The sequence below is a fragment of the Dermacentor variabilis genome, chromosome 11 (assembly GCF_050947875.1).
Source record: "Dermacentor variabilis isolate Ectoservices chromosome 11, ASM5094787v1, whole genome shotgun sequence".
Taxonomy (NCBI): Eukaryota; Metazoa; Arthropoda; class Arachnida; order Ixodida; family Ixodidae; genus Dermacentor; species Dermacentor variabilis.
The window spans coordinates 42,320,085-42,335,524 of NC_134578.1; the positions used below are offsets into that span (position 1 = coordinate 42,320,085).

Genomic DNA, 15,440 nt, shown 5'->3' on the forward strand with positions numbered 1-15,440 from the left:
GGGTGCCGGTGTGTAGATTGCTAGGGTCTGCTGGTCTGATGAGAATTGTCCTTAGGCACTAAATAAAACTCGCTGTTTCCCCCTTCAACGAGATGAATTCTCATTGACAATTATTATTCAGCTACGAAATTACAGCATAACAATGTGTGTCTTAGGTGAGTTCACAACACATGTGTAATGTTCATCACTGCAGCGTATTCTTCTAAATCTGGATGAAAAAGAAATGTCATAACGACGCTTTCATTATTTGGAGTAGTTGAGTAAACACACTGTCAGCCGAATTACCATCGGGTGTCTTCTTGATGTCTTTCCTATTGCAGGAGAATGGTAATGTGCAAGGTGGATGTGAAGCAGTTATTAAATAAAGAAAGTCAGATTCCAATGCTTTCATTCCTCACATATTTTTTTATTTGCTGTTTGGCGAGACATCTCTAAGCGTTAAAATTTCTGCTTACACGTAGCAAATCTGATTTTCTCCACAGGGCCCAGTTACTGCAGACTTAGTTTTAATGTTTCTTTTCCAAGCACTTCCTGCAAAATAGAAATAATAAGCCTCAAATCAGAGTGGCGAAATGTGTTAGCGCCTTTTACCAATTTTCAATAATGTTTGTCACAACTTCGGTACACGCTGAAACATGCCCATTCAATAAATGTTTTGAGTTGATTTCTCAGCGGAAGAAAGATAATTCATAAAATGCGTCTAATCTGGACGAGTAGCCTGACATTTACCATGTAGCGTACTGGAAGTGTGTGCGTGTGACAAAGAGACAAAGCAACAACGCGCGCAATAGATCCCATAGATGAGATGAATATTGTCACGTGGTGGTGACGTTAAGTACACAGTAGCAATACTGTGAAAGGCAAAACTAGATTTTATTGGGCGAACCTGTGCCCACAAAACAGGCTACACTTATAGCACAACGACAGCGGCGAACAGAGTCGGCGATCGTCGGAAATCTGATCAGCGAGTCAAGCGCGTCGGCTTTTTAGAGCAGTCGTCGAATGTTCCAGACTAATCGTTTCGACCCGCGTGCCTTCCACAAAGTTCTACACCATTCGCGTTACGCGATGAAATCAGATAACACAATGTTCGGCGACAACAGACAGCCGGGTAGAAGCATCGATAACTTTCCAGAAACGTCGGATACGTGCAGGCGCGTCCGTCGCTGTGCGATTACAGTTGTTAAGCGGCGAAACGTGGTCGCCCGATAAAGAGAAGCACACGTGTCAATATTTACAATTATTATTAGGGTTATAATTATATTCGAGTGCTGATTGCTGTGCTATCGTTTGTTAACGAAGCTTTCCCTCAAGCCTAAATATTTTAAGGCCGTTTGTCGTGTGCGTATTATAGCCACGCACGCTTATATCGCCTTCCGCTTCTCTACCACGGGTGCGCTTTAAAACCACGCCACTGCATTTTTTGCTTTCCTTTCCTTCCATCTTCTCTGCCCTAGAACTGGCTCTCTTAACTAGTACACGCAGAGACAAAGCAACAACGCGCGCATTAGATCCCATAGATGAGATGAATATTTATGATTATTATTAGGGTTACAATTATATTAGAGTGCTGATAGCTGTGCTATCGTTTGTTAATGAAGCTTTCCCTCAAGTCTAAATATTTTAAGGCAGTTTGTCGTGTGCGTATCATAGCCACGCACGCTTATATCGCCTTCCGTTTCTCTACCACAGGTGCGCTTTAAAACCACGGTGCTGCAATTTTGCTTTCCTTTCCTTCCTTCTTCTCCGCCCTTAAACTGGCTCTCTTTACTACACGCAGAGACAAAGCAACAGCGCGCGCATGCGATCCCATAGATGAGATGAATACATATCTATATAGAAAATTATCAGTCACAGCTCTCGTAGTATAGCCTTCTAAGCCATTTCCTTTTTTTTTCTTTCGAAAGTAGTTCTGTTAGGGTTAATATAATTAAACGAAGGTATTTCGCCCTCGTCAGCCGCAGTCCTTGAGATAGTTATTCTGGCGGCTAGCTTCCCACGCTATGCGTGCCGCCCTCGCACCTGTTTAAGCTTTTCCTAGACGCTAGGGTTATACTATTTCCGCGCAACATTGAGCGATCGGAAAGCTCGTTTTCCCCGCTTGGCCGGCGGAGAAGGGAGGCTTTGATCCTGCCGCAGAGCCCTCCACGTCTCAGTAAGGTTCCTGGTGGTGGTCTCGTGCGGACGATGCCCTCTCGGTGAGCGTATATTTCCCCCCTCATCTTTTAAGAGGTTCAATACTTACAAGCATTTGTCTCGCAAACCGTATTTATTTCAAGGGAATTTTCCACGTCTCAATAATTTCTCTCGTCGTATTCGAGTGCTGATTGCTCTGCTATCGCTTGTTAATGAAGCTATCCCTCAAGTCTAAATATTTTAAGGCAGTTTGTCGTGTGCGTATCATAGCCACGCACGCTTCTATCGCCTTCCGTTTCTCTACCACGGGTGCGCTTTAAAACCACGGCACTGCATTTTTTGCTTTCCTTTCCTTCCATCTTCTCTGCCCTAGAACTGGCTCTCTTAACTACTACACGCAGAGCCAAAGCAACAACGCGCGCATTAGATCCCATAGATGAGATGAATATGTATAATTATTATTCGGGTTATAATTATATTAGAGTGCTGATTGCTGTGCTATCGTTTGTTAACGAAGCTTTCCCTCAAGTCTAAATATTTTAAGGCAGTTTGTCGTGTGCGTATCATAGCCACGCACGCTTATATTGCCTTCCGTTTCTCTACCACAGATGCGCTTTAAAACCACGGTGCTGCAATTTTGCTTTCCATTCCTTCCTTCTTCTCCGCCCTTAAACTGGCTCTCTTAACTACTACTACACGCACAGACAAAGCAACAGCGCGCGCATGCGATACCATAGATGAGATGAATACATATATATATAGAAAATTATCAGCCACAGCTCTCGTAGTATAGCCTTCTGGGCCATTTCCTTTTTTTTCTTTCGAAAGTAGTTCTGTTAGGGTTATTATAATGAAATGAAGGTATTTCGCCCTCGTCGGCCGCAGTCCTTGAGATAGGTATTCTGGCGATAGCTTCCCACACTATGCGTGCCGCCCTCGCACCTGTTTAAGCTTTTCCTAGACGCTGCGGTTATACTATTTCCGCGCAACCTTGAGCGATCGGAAAGCGCGTTTTCCCCGCTTGGCCGGCGGAGAAGGGAGGCTTTGTTCCGACCGCAGAGCCCTCCAAGTCTCATTAAGGTTCCTGGTGGTGGTCTCGTGCGGACGATGCCCTCTCGGTGAGCGCATATTTCCCCCCTCATCTTTTAAGAGGTTCAATACTTACAAGCATTTGTCTCGCAAACCATATTTATTTCAAGGGAATTTTCCACGCCTCAATAATTTCTCTCGTTGTATTCGAGTGGTGATTGCCGTGTTATTGTTTGTTAACGAAGCTTTCCCCTCAAGTCTAAATATTTTAAGGAAGTTTGTCGTGTGCGTATCATAGCCACGCACGCTTATATCGCCTTCCGTTTCTCTACCACGGGTGCGCTTTAAAACCACGGCGCTGCATTTTTTTGCTTTCCTTTCCTTCCTTCTTCTCTGCCCTTAAACTGGCTCTCTTAACTACTACACGCAGAGACAAATCAACAACACGCGCACTAGATCCCATAGATGAGATGAATATTTACAATTATTATTAGGGTTATAATTATATTCGAGTGGTGATTGCTGTGCTATCGTTTGTTAACGAAGCTTTGCCTCAAGTCTAAATATTTTAAGGCAGTTTGTCGTGTGCGTATCATAGCCACGCACGCTTATATCGCCTTCCGCGTCTCTACCACGGTTGCGCTTTAAAACCACGGCGCTGCAATTTTGCTTCAGAGACTTTCCTTTCCTTCCGTCTTCTCCGCCCTTAAACTGGCTCTCTTAACTATCGCGGACAACATCAGTCCCTTTCCACGTAAGTATGAGGCCCGGAGCAGGAGCTATGGCGCTTGAAAGTAACCTGGGGCTTGACGAACCAACCGACTGAGCTATCTTTCCGGTCAATATCCAAGGGTGACGAGTTCAAATCACCGGTTATGTTCCTTTCTTTCTCCCCTTTTTTTCTTTTTTTCTTCCTTTTTAATGTCTTTTCCTTTATTTTATCACTGTACGGGAACCCTCCTAAAAATTATATATATCCTCAATTATGTATGGCCACACATGCGCAGGTCATAAATACCAGGTTCTCTAGCCGAGTGCCATCCGTTCGGTATAACCGAGCTCAGATTGGTCCACCTTGACTGATCAAATAGGGCACCACTTTAGGGTAAATAAGGCGTACAACTCGCGCGGGACCCGCCGTGGTTGCTCAGTGGCTATGGTGTTAGACTGCTGAGCACGAGGTCGCGAGATCGGATCCCGGCCACGGCGGCGGCATATCGATGGGGGCGAAATGCGAGAACACCCGTGTACTTAGATTTGGGTGCACGTAAAAGAACCCTGGGCAGTCGAAATTTCCGGAGTCCTCCACTGCGGCGTGCCTCATAATCAGAAAGTGGTTTTGTCACGTACTTTTAATTTTTTAATTTAACTCCAGCGGGGACGGTAGAGTATCCGTCTCCCGTGCAAGAGGACAGTGGTTCAAATCCCGGTGCCGCGCAATCCGCCACCGGAAAATACAAAAAAACCGTGTGTAGGGAAAATTGCACAAACAGGCCTGGAGTGTGGCCTGATCCCGGTGACCAGAACCGGTAACGCACTCTCTCACCAGAGCAGGATTGGCCACCCTGGTGCAATACTTGGCCACAACCTCCTATATGAATACGAAAATCAAACCCCGGCCCTCAGTGCCCAGCAGCCGCGAAGCAACTGACCACGGCGGCGGTCAGATCTGTGACGCTGCAGAGGGTGCTCAGAATACCTAGCTCCGGACAGGCCGCCATTGGAATCTGAACCTGGCAACGTTTAACGTTAGAACGTTATCTAGTGAGGCGAGTCTAGCACTGTTATTGGAGTAATTAGAGGGTAGTAAATGGGATATAATAAGGCTCAGTGAGGTTAGGAGGACAAAAGAAGCATATACAGTGCTAAAAAGCGGGTACGCACTGTGCTACCGGGGCTTAGCGAAGAGACGAGAACTAGGAGTCGGATTCCTGATTAACAAGGAAATAGCTGGTAACATACAGGAATTATACAGCATTAACGAGAGGGTGGCAGGTCTTGTTGTGAAACTTAATAAGAGGTACAAATTGAAGGCGGCACAAGTCCATGCCCCTACATGCAGTCATGATGACCAGGAAGTCGAAAGCTTTTATGAAGACGTGGAATCGGCGATGGGTAAAGTCAAAACAAAATACACTATACTGAGGGGCGACTTCAATGCCAGGGTAGGCAAGAAGCAGGCTGGAGACAAGTCCGTGGGGGAATATGGAATAGGCTCTAGGAATAGCAGAGGAGAATTATTAATAGCGTTTGCAGAACAGAATAGTATGCGGATAATGAATACCTTTTTCCGCAAGCGGGTTAGTCGAAAGTGGACGTGGAGGAGCCCGAATGGTGAGACTAGAAATGATATAGACTTCATACTCTGCGCGAACCCTGGCATCATACAAGATGTAGACGTGCTCGGGAAGGTACGCTGCAGTGACCATAGGATGGTAAGAGCTCGAATTAGCCTAGACTTGAGGAGGGAACGGAAGAAACTGGTACACAAGAAGCCAATCAATGAGTTAGCGGTAAGAGGGAAACTAGAGCAATTCCGGATCAAGCTACAGAACAGGTATTCGGCTTTAACTCAGGAAGAGGACCTTAGTGTTGAAGCAATGAACGACAATCTCATGGGCATATTTAAGAAGTGCGCAATAGAAGTTGGTGGTAACGCCGTTAGACAGGAAACCAGTGAGCTATCGCAGGAGACGAAAGATCTGATCAATAAACGCCAATGTATGAAAGCCTCTAACCCTACAGCTAGAATAGAACTGGCAGAACTTTCTAAGTTAATCAACAAGCGTAAGACAGCGGACATCAGGAACTATAAAAGTATAGAATTGAACAGGCTCTCAGGAACGGAGGAAGCCTAAAAACAGTGAAGAAGAAACTAGGAATAGGCAAGAATCAGATGTGTGCGTTTAGAGACAAAGCTGGCAATATCGTTACTAGTATGGATGAGATAGTTCAAGTGGCTGAGGAGCTCTATAGAGATTTTACACTACCAGTGGCACCCACGATGATAGTGGAAGAAAGAATAGCCTAGAGGTATTCGAAATCCCACAGGTAACGCCAGAAGAAGTAAAGAAAGCCTTAGGAGCTATGCAACGCGGGAAGGCAGCTGGGTAGGATCAGGTAACAGCAGATCTGTTAAAGGATGGTGGTCAGATTGCTCTAGAGAAACTGGCCACCCTGTATGCGCAATGCCTCGTAACCTCGAGTGTACCGGAATCTTGGAAGAATGCTAACATAATCCTAATCCATAAGAAAGGGGACTTGATCATTGATTACGAGAAAGCGTTTGATTCAGTCGAAACCTCAGCAGTCATGGAGGCATTACGGAATCAGGGTGTAGATGAGCCATATGTAAAAATACTGAAAGATATCTATAGCGGCTCCACAGCCATCGTAGTCCTCCACAAAGAAAGCAACAAAATCCCAATAAAGAAAGGCGTCAGACAGGGAGATACGATCTCTCCTATGCTATTCAGAGCATGTTTACAGGAGGTATTAAGAGACCTGGAGTGGGAAGAATTGGGGATAAAAGTTGATGGAGAATACCTTAGCAAATTGCGATTCGCTGATGATATTGCCTTGCTTAGTAACTCAGGAGACCAATTGCAATGCATGCTCACTGACCTGGAAAGGCAAAGCAGAAGGGCGGGTCTGAAAATTAATCTGCAGAAAGCTGAAGTAATGTTTAACAGTCTCTGAAGAGAACAGCAGTTTACGCTATGTAGCGAGGCACTGGAAGTGGTAAGGGAATACATCTACTTAGGGCAGGTAGTGGCCACGGATCCGGATTATGAGACTGAAATAACCAGAAGAATAAGAATGGGCTGGGGTGCGTTTGGCAGGCATTCTCAAATCATGAACGGCAGGTTGCCACTATCCCTCAAAAGGAAAGTGTATAACAGCTGTGTGTCACCAGTACTAACATACGGGGCAGAAACCTGGAGGCTTACGAAAAGGGTTCTGCTGAAATTGAGGACGACGCAACGAGCTATGGAAAGAAGAATGATGGGTGTAACATTAAGGGATAAGAAAAGAGCAGATTGGGTGAGGCAACAAACGCGACTAAATGACATCTTAGTTGAAATCAAGAAAAAGAAATTGGCATGGGCCGGACATGTAATGAGGAGGGAAGATAACCGATGGTCATTAAGGGTTACGGACTGCATTCCAAGGGAAGGGAAGCGTAGCAGGGGGCGGCAGAAAGTTAGGTGGGCGGATGACAATAAGACGTTTGCAGGGACAACATGGCCACCATTAGTACATGACCGGGGTAGTTGGAGAAGTATGGGAGAGGCCTTTGCCCTGCAGTGGGCGTAACTAGGCTGATGATGATGATGTGCCGGAAGTTGGTGCTACTAAAATACTGCAAAAAATATCTAAACATTGGAGCAATTGTGTCATTAAGTCTGCACTAATATCAAATTGGTTTTAAAGCAAAGCTTTCTTCGCCTCTTTTCCCAATTTTCGGCCACTGCTGCGATTGTCTTGCCGCGCGTGCTGCGGGTTTCTCGCTACACCACAAGATGGCGCTCGCCTATGCCCATCCCGTCTGGCCACGCCACGGGCCAGGATGCGTAGTTTTTGCATATGAGAAGCGCTGAATTTGCTTTCCCATGCGATGAAAATGCAGCTGCTGAGCTGTGGACGATGCTGGCTTGATTGCCATAGTGGAAATAATGAAGTGGTTCATAGTCAGAAGAGAGCGCTTGAAGCTAGCGTCTCAACAGCATGCTGTGTACGTATGCGGATAAAGTACGTAAACACGCACCTGCAAAATGAGTGCAAAGTCTGCACTCAACGTCCACAACAACCACGCCAGAAAGAAGCCTCAGCTGGAACAGGAGCGTCTCTGCCAAACAGCGAATCATGCTCAGACCGCAAATGTATGCATGCAATCTATACATAGAAATATGACAATTGAATTACGTACAGCCCCATAACTTAAAGTTTAGCACTTCTGCCACGAAGTAGACATAGACATCTTAGATATAATAAAGAATGAAGCACGACGCCTCAAGCAGGCACGTCTTCGTGTGTGTTCTCTGGAATACGCAGACAAGCAGCAGTGGTGCACGCAAGATAACGTGTAGCATCAAGGCAACACCCTCACGTTGGACTGAACGCAGAATAAATTGCACATTCATCTCCAACATCTCCGCTAAATATCGTCAGTCAAAACACATAGCATACAAAGCTTCGCCTATACCGATTCGCACAGTGTCTCAGGTCCGCCTATATATTTTCCGCACAAATCATTGCCGGTTATATCCGCAGATGTCGAGAGGTGTAATAAACGCACTCAACACCTCGGGTTTCTTATTTTACTGGTAGTTGCCAATACCATTTACAAAGGTCAATCCTGTAGAACCGTTGACGCCCACCGGTACCATCAACGTTTTTTTGTAAATTTGTTGCATTTGGAAGGGAAGGAATCTGTCAGTTGATAAGTCGCTAATCTGTGCACAAGGTGAGGGATCCATCTTCTTTCGGTGCTATGGCAATGAGTGAGCCAAACCGAGAGCTCAGAGACCTGTTGATAAGAGAATCCATCATTGCTTGCAACTCCTCTTTAAGCCATATTTTCCTTTCATTGCTTAACCCGTAGTCTTCCTTTACTGAAGGGCGTTTCGATTCCAGTCTTTGGAGAGGAAGATCTACCGACACACAATAGTTCCCGAAATTTCAGCGAAAGCAGAGGAGTACGCGGCGCAATTGGCAAGGCAAAATTGGGAGCAATTCAGCGACTCCCTCAACGGAACCTTGAACACAGCGAGGACGTCGCATATCCTCAAGGCTTTCATGGATCCGACCAAGACCAAGGCAGCAAACAACGAAACCATCTACCGGTTCACCCACCAGTTCGAGGGACCAGACTCGGAACTCCTGGAGAAGGTACGCGTTAAGTGCTTCGGAGACACAAACCCAGCATCTTAGGCAGAGCGCTACCCGGGAAGAGAAAACGTTAACCTGGACAGACGCATCACGCGAGAAGGGGTCTACGCAGCGATTCGAAACACAACCACAGACACGGCTGCGGGTACAGACAAGATCAATAACGCGCTCATCCGCAACCTCAGTGAAGAGTTAGTCGCAGAATTACCCTACTTTCTCAACAAACACTGGGAAGCTGAAGCCGTCCTCTAGGAGTGGAAGCATGCGGAGGTAGTCATAATTCCTCAACCGGGAAAGAAACTGCAAACTGAGAACCTCAGACCGATCTCGCTCACATCGTGCCTGGGAAAACTTTGCGAACGAGTGGTCACGCTGAGACTACAACAATACATGGAGGACAACGAACTGCATCCCCCCAACATGTTCGACTTCAGAGCAAAATTCTCGACCCACGACGTACTGCTTCAAATAAAAAATGTACTTGGGAACGTCCCCAGGAGCGGGAGAATATAATAATGGCATTGGATATCAAAGGGGCTTTTGACAATGTAAGCCACGAGGCTATCCTCACGGGCATGAACGACCTGAACTGCGGGAGGAAAGTCTACGGCTACGTCACAGCCTTCCTTTCTAACATAACGGCAACGATTGGCTTGGGAGAGCTCCGATCAGAGAAGTTCCTTTCTCCAAACAAAGGGACGCCTCAAGGGTCGGTCATCTCCCCCACGCTTTTCAACATAGCCAGGATTGGCTTGGCAAAACACTTAAAAGAAATCGACGGCATACACCACGCCATGTATGCCGACGACATCACCATCAGGGGTAACACAGGCTCGCTCAGAGAGAAAGAAGAGAAGTTACAAGAGGCAGCCACCTGCGTAGAGGACTACGTCAGAGCAAGAGGGCTAGTGTGCTCCACTAAAAAGTTCGAGCTCCTGAGAGTTTGGAGAGGAATGCAAAACCGCACAGTCCCCACCAGCGATGAGGTTAAGCCCAACGTCTACCTCGAGGGGAAGCCGATACCGGAAAAAACGCTCACCAAAATGCTGGGAATGTGGATACAGTCAAAGCAACGCTGCACCCACGCCCTCGCCCTACTCAAGGCATCCACCCTACAAGTGGCCCGCATGATCACACGCATCTTACACAGACGCCACGGCATGCGAGAGGAGGACACACTCAACCTGGTCAGAAGCCTGGTCGTCAGCCGAGTGGTATACAGCCTCCCATATTACAATCCCATCAAGAGTGAGGTACAACAGGCGGACGCGATTCTACGCAAAGCCTACAAAACCACCACTCCACTTTCCCTATAACACCTCAACCGAAATGCTCCTAGCCTTAGGACTACAAACACCTTCGAGGAAGGTAAAGAGGCGCAACTAGTCTCCCAAGAGCACAGACTGCAGCAGACCCCATCTGGCAGCGAGATCCACAAGAAACTAGGCTGCGCCGGTCAACTTCAAGAGATACAGTGGACCGAAACAATTCCGGACGGGTATCGCAACACACTAAAAGTAGCGCCCATACCCAGGAACATGGATCCCAACCTGCACAAATCACGCAGAGAAGCGAGGGCTGAATATCTACAAAAGACATTAGCACCCCAAGAAACCACGGTATATGTGGACGCAGCCACATCGGCCAGAGCAACTGGGCAGAGCAACAGCAACGCGGTGGCAACGGTGATTGATTCGAATCTACGCGAGATCACCAACGCATCACTACAAGGCTGTACGATAGTCGAGGCTGAAGAAGCGGCCGTCGCTCTAGCGGCAGCGGAGGGATATTGGTCTAAACGGTCTCTAACAATCCTTACAAACTCACAAATGGCGTGCCGCCACTACCTACGCGGCCGAATAGGGCACGGAGAGCTCCGCATATTCCGCTCCGGAGACCACATAGCACAACGATAGCCAAAAGATGAAGCAATTAGGCATACGATAGTATGGGCGCCGGGACACACGGGAGTGGCAGGGAACCAAGAGGCGGACAGGATAGCTCGAGGGTACACTTATTACCGAGCATCCAACGTAGGCGACCTCGAGGGGACCGAACATGTACCCCAAGACTATTCGGTGGTACTAAATTACTACAAGGGCTGCAGAAAGCAGCATCCACCGCCGCACAACTCGCTTAGCAGAGATGACTTTGTCACGTGGAGGCAGCTACAAACGGGCTCCTACCCGAACCTTAACGTACTCAGCAAAATGTATCCCACACAATACAATGACAAATGCCCCTGGTGCCACGAAACACCCACGCTGTATCACATAACGGGGGCATGCCAGAAGATAGACGTGGCACCCGTTATACCAAACCCGAGTGTGGAGCAATGGGAGGGAGTGCTCTCCAGCGATCGCCGGCTCGACCAAGAAGGTCTGATTCCGCGAGCACAACTGGCAGCAGCATCCAGCGGAGCCATGGACTAAGGGCAACCGACCATTGTGCTAGAAGATGGACGATGCCATCTGAAGATCGCTGAAGACCAGCGAATCTAGAGCTAATAAAGTTTTTACTCACTCCCTCACTCACACTCCCGAAATTTCCATGAAACATTGTCGGAACTTCTGATTGTACTATCTTGTGGTCGAATGAGGTTGGGATGCTCAATGGTGATAATGCCGTTCCAAAGAATGTTCATCGTGAACAGCTTCATGCCTGGCGGCAATAACAGAAAAATGCCACTATTCACAAGACAAGGCTTCTCAAGGTGAGCATCAGATCTCCGAATTTCACTTTTGCGTCTGTTCATTTTTTAGTTCGTGACACTTTCCGTCGTAACCTCGAACTTTGAGAGCTCTTCACGCAATGATTTCTTCTTTCATATGTCCACCTGTCATTAATCAGACAGACCGCAACGCCTGTATCGACGACCGCGGCCATCTCCATATTATTCACGCTGATTGCAATTTACCAAATGTTTGATTTCACGAGGAATATTTCCAGCTGCCTGTCAGATATCCTGACGTTGATGGATTTGCCGGACATTTTTTAAGCGCGTACTTTTGATTAGATATGCGACAACTCATATTTGCAGAGTAATCTCTTCCGTTCTGTGCCCATTCCCTTTTCGATTTGTTTTACACTTCGCATGGTGGCGGATGTTAGTGGCGGCACTCGAACGACATATAATACTTTATGATCCTCTGAAGTGGACCGTATTTGAACCAGGATTTTTCGCTGGCAATCTTTTTCATCGTTTGTGTCGCTAGCGGCTCGATACAGGAATATAGAACCGTGGGATCCGCTAATCGCAGTAGGCGCCTCTTCTCAAAGTAATATGCAAGCAAATTGCCGTCTCTCTCCATGTATAACTCTTGTTTGTCGGACAAGCGGTCTGCGTTCTACTGAGATTCCTGAATAAACATTTTTAGGCTGCAGCTCTCATGCGCCCATTGCTGCGGCGAGCCTCGGTGTAGGAGGTGGCGTAGCCGAGCAAGCGAGCACACCCGAAGATGAAAGCGAACGCGGAGCGCACCGGGTGAATGAAAGACGCGTGGAGCAAAGCGGAGAGGAGGGTGGAGCAGGACCATGAGGTGGAAAACGGAAGAAGGTACGGCGAAAGCGTGAGAAGCGTAGAAGGGCGACGAGGGCTACCAGATTGTGCCGGAGTTACGCGCGTCGTCTGGGAGGTCTGTGGGCGGCGACTTCTGCGAATCGCGTCCACACGTCACCCATGCCCTGGTTCTCGAGATATTCAGATAAGCGACACAGTCGCGCCTCAATTGGGTCCATTTGCAACGTGTCGCACGGGGCAGCGTCCGCGCCAGCCAATATATCGTGAAATGAACATACGTACAGTACTGCGCTCGAATTTCACATTAGGGACTATAATAATCGTCAGAGTTTTGTCCACGTTTCCGTGATTTTTTTCATATATTCTATGAGGCGCAGATCATATCTTTTGTCGTTGCCACTTAGGTACGGGCCATGGTAAGTGTCCGACACGAGTCAATTACCCAGTTGTTATGGTCGCACGCGTAGAGAAAAAAAATCCAGCCAGAGAGCAGACCACCTGTGCTTCCACCAAACATATACAACTTCACTGTCTCTCGGCTTATTACACCAGCGGCAAGTAGAATCAAAATTGTTTGCTGGTATTCTATCTGCGGCATTAGCGTTTGCATTAACCGTGCTATCAGATTTATTGCACCTAGCAGAGGCGGCATTGCATACCGATGTGTATCGCTTCGAACGTCACAATTATTTCAGATTAGCTTCCTTATACATTCAAGTTCTGCCATTCCATGTTGATTTTCATTGTAATTCTTTCCGTGACGTCGCTGATTGGTACCTTGACATTCTTGGTGATCGTTTCGGGTAGGCCAGCTTTAGTCAGATCTCTCGTCGCCAAAACGAAGTTCGCACATTCCAAACCATGGCCCTTGGTACACTAAAGAAATTCGCCTAAACGCAGAATTAGCTTAACAGTCAATCACTTTTCTCTGTGAAGCCGTCTAAGCATTAGCTGATTCGCACATGTTCATTTTTTGTCAGAAAGTTTATGCTGAAATATTGTTGAGCATAAATAGGGACACATAGCACTGCACCCTGTTTGAAAATGTGGCTATCGGCGCTTTTTCTTCAACCCAAGTGTCAAAAGCTGGGATTAAATTTTGTGTATTAGACTGGGAGCCTATAAAATAATCCCCTTTCTTGATACACCCAAGTTCAAAGCGATGTCGCACATTTGCACTGACTACATACAATTATTTTTCAAATTACAAACAGCAAAGAATCGGACTTGTCTGCGGCGCGCAATTTGTGTTTCTATGGTAATCACGAGACAGCTTCACGACTAAAACTAAACAATGACAAGATACTATTGATCTCCGTGAGACTGCCACAATGTAAATTTTATTTGAATTCGTTTCTTTTACCTACGTGAAATATATAATCCAGTTATATAGTAGTGCTACTGATTTGCAGGTAGGACACGATCATGTCCTTCTGCGACGTTTTTACTCTAATTATCGCGTTTCGTGTGGGCTGGTGCGCATCTAAGCTTCCACTTTCCGACGTGGCGTGTACAGTTCTTAGCAGTATTGCATCCTCGTCACTAGCCACCTTCCTGTTTCTTTTGTGGTTCTTGACCGTGTTCACAAATACCAGGTCAAGAATATTTCATTAGATGTTACTACTCCATAATCTTCATTAACGTTTCTGTGCACCAAACAATACAATGGTTAAAATTTTCAAAGTTGAGCTGTTACGTACGAAAATGTCCGGTTCATTTCTGCAAACTCTTCTTCGCTAAAACTTTGCGTGTGTCGAGGTCCAAGCCTGGGCAAAAGAATGAAATAAGTAAATGGAAAACGAAGAAATCGAAAGCCAGTAGAGCAAGCAACTAAACTAGCACGTGACGCTTAAAGCACTCGTATGGAAACGAAAAAAAAGCATGCAGTTGTAAACGTGCACTTAACAAATTTCGTACAGCACAGAGTGCGACTGATACAACAAATTTAATACTTAGACAGGCAAAGGTATTTCCCGGAAACTTGGAAAATTTGTCCATTGTGCATAAATGTGCCAACATTTAGCTTTATACGGCGGCACTCTAAATATATTGTTTTTTCTAAGTCGAAATGATGTCCTGCTTTGATAGCCACAATGCATAGCAGTACAATTCAAGAACTCAATACTGTGACGTCTTTTTTAGTAAAAGACGCAAAATGTATTTGCACATTAGGCAATAATTGTACACTACAGCTTTATAAAATGTTGATTTTTCGTTCAGCGGTTTTGGTTGCACTTCTATGCCACTGAGCAGAGTTCGTCAAGCAGTAAAGCGCTCGCACAGAAAATAAGATAAACGTTCTATCCTGGAGCCTTGTAATCAGAAACGAAGCGTACAATTGCTAAATAGATTTACTCACATGAATATGGTCTCTTTTAAAGCAGTCTGGTAAAATTCAGACACGAGAACTGTCTGCAGAACCGTCGCAGTAACATTCTCCGTGCAAAATGTATTTGGCGTGAAGACGTCTGAAACCAAACATGTCTATTATTGCATTAAAACAGAAGTATTCTATAACCAGCTATCTTGTTCGTTTTATTGTGGAATTACATTGATAAGAGCGAAACGCCATCGCTTGTATGGCGACGGCGCTTTCTCAGAGCGGACAGGATGCATGATACACTATTGAGTTTTTGTTGCACATTAAACAAGGCCGAATCGAGAGACACAAAAACGATGTGGATGCTAGAGTTCGTGTGTATGTGGCGTTTAGGTTTTGAATACAGTGTATGCATACTAAAGCACTGCAGTCTGCAAGGATGAACGAGCAATTTCTTGAATTTTAGCAGGAAGCCCTTTCCTGCTCTGGCCCTCTAACAACACTGCTAAGAATTTGAAGTGGCTGAGGACTTCTGTGCACGGG

The 15,440-nt window shown here is 46.3% G+C and overlaps 1 protein-coding gene across 1 annotated transcript in view; it reads right to left on the reverse strand.

The window, feature by feature from the left end:
- Window positions 1-385: 385 nt before the first annotated feature.
- Window positions 386-15,440, reverse strand: part of LOC142563812 (uncharacterized) — a 44,773-nt gene continuing 29,718 nt past the window's right edge. Inside the window, exons 6-8 of the mRNA XM_075674442.1 lie at window positions 14,937-15,045; window positions 14,278-14,343; window positions 386-531 (exon numbers count right to left, since the gene is read on the reverse strand). Coding sequence (XP_075530557.1) covers window positions 507-531; window positions 14,278-14,343; window positions 14,937-15,045 — 200 coding nt within the window. The 3' untranslated portion in view covers window positions 386-506. The remainder of the gene's footprint in view (window positions 532-14,277; window positions 14,344-14,936; window positions 15,046-15,440) is intronic.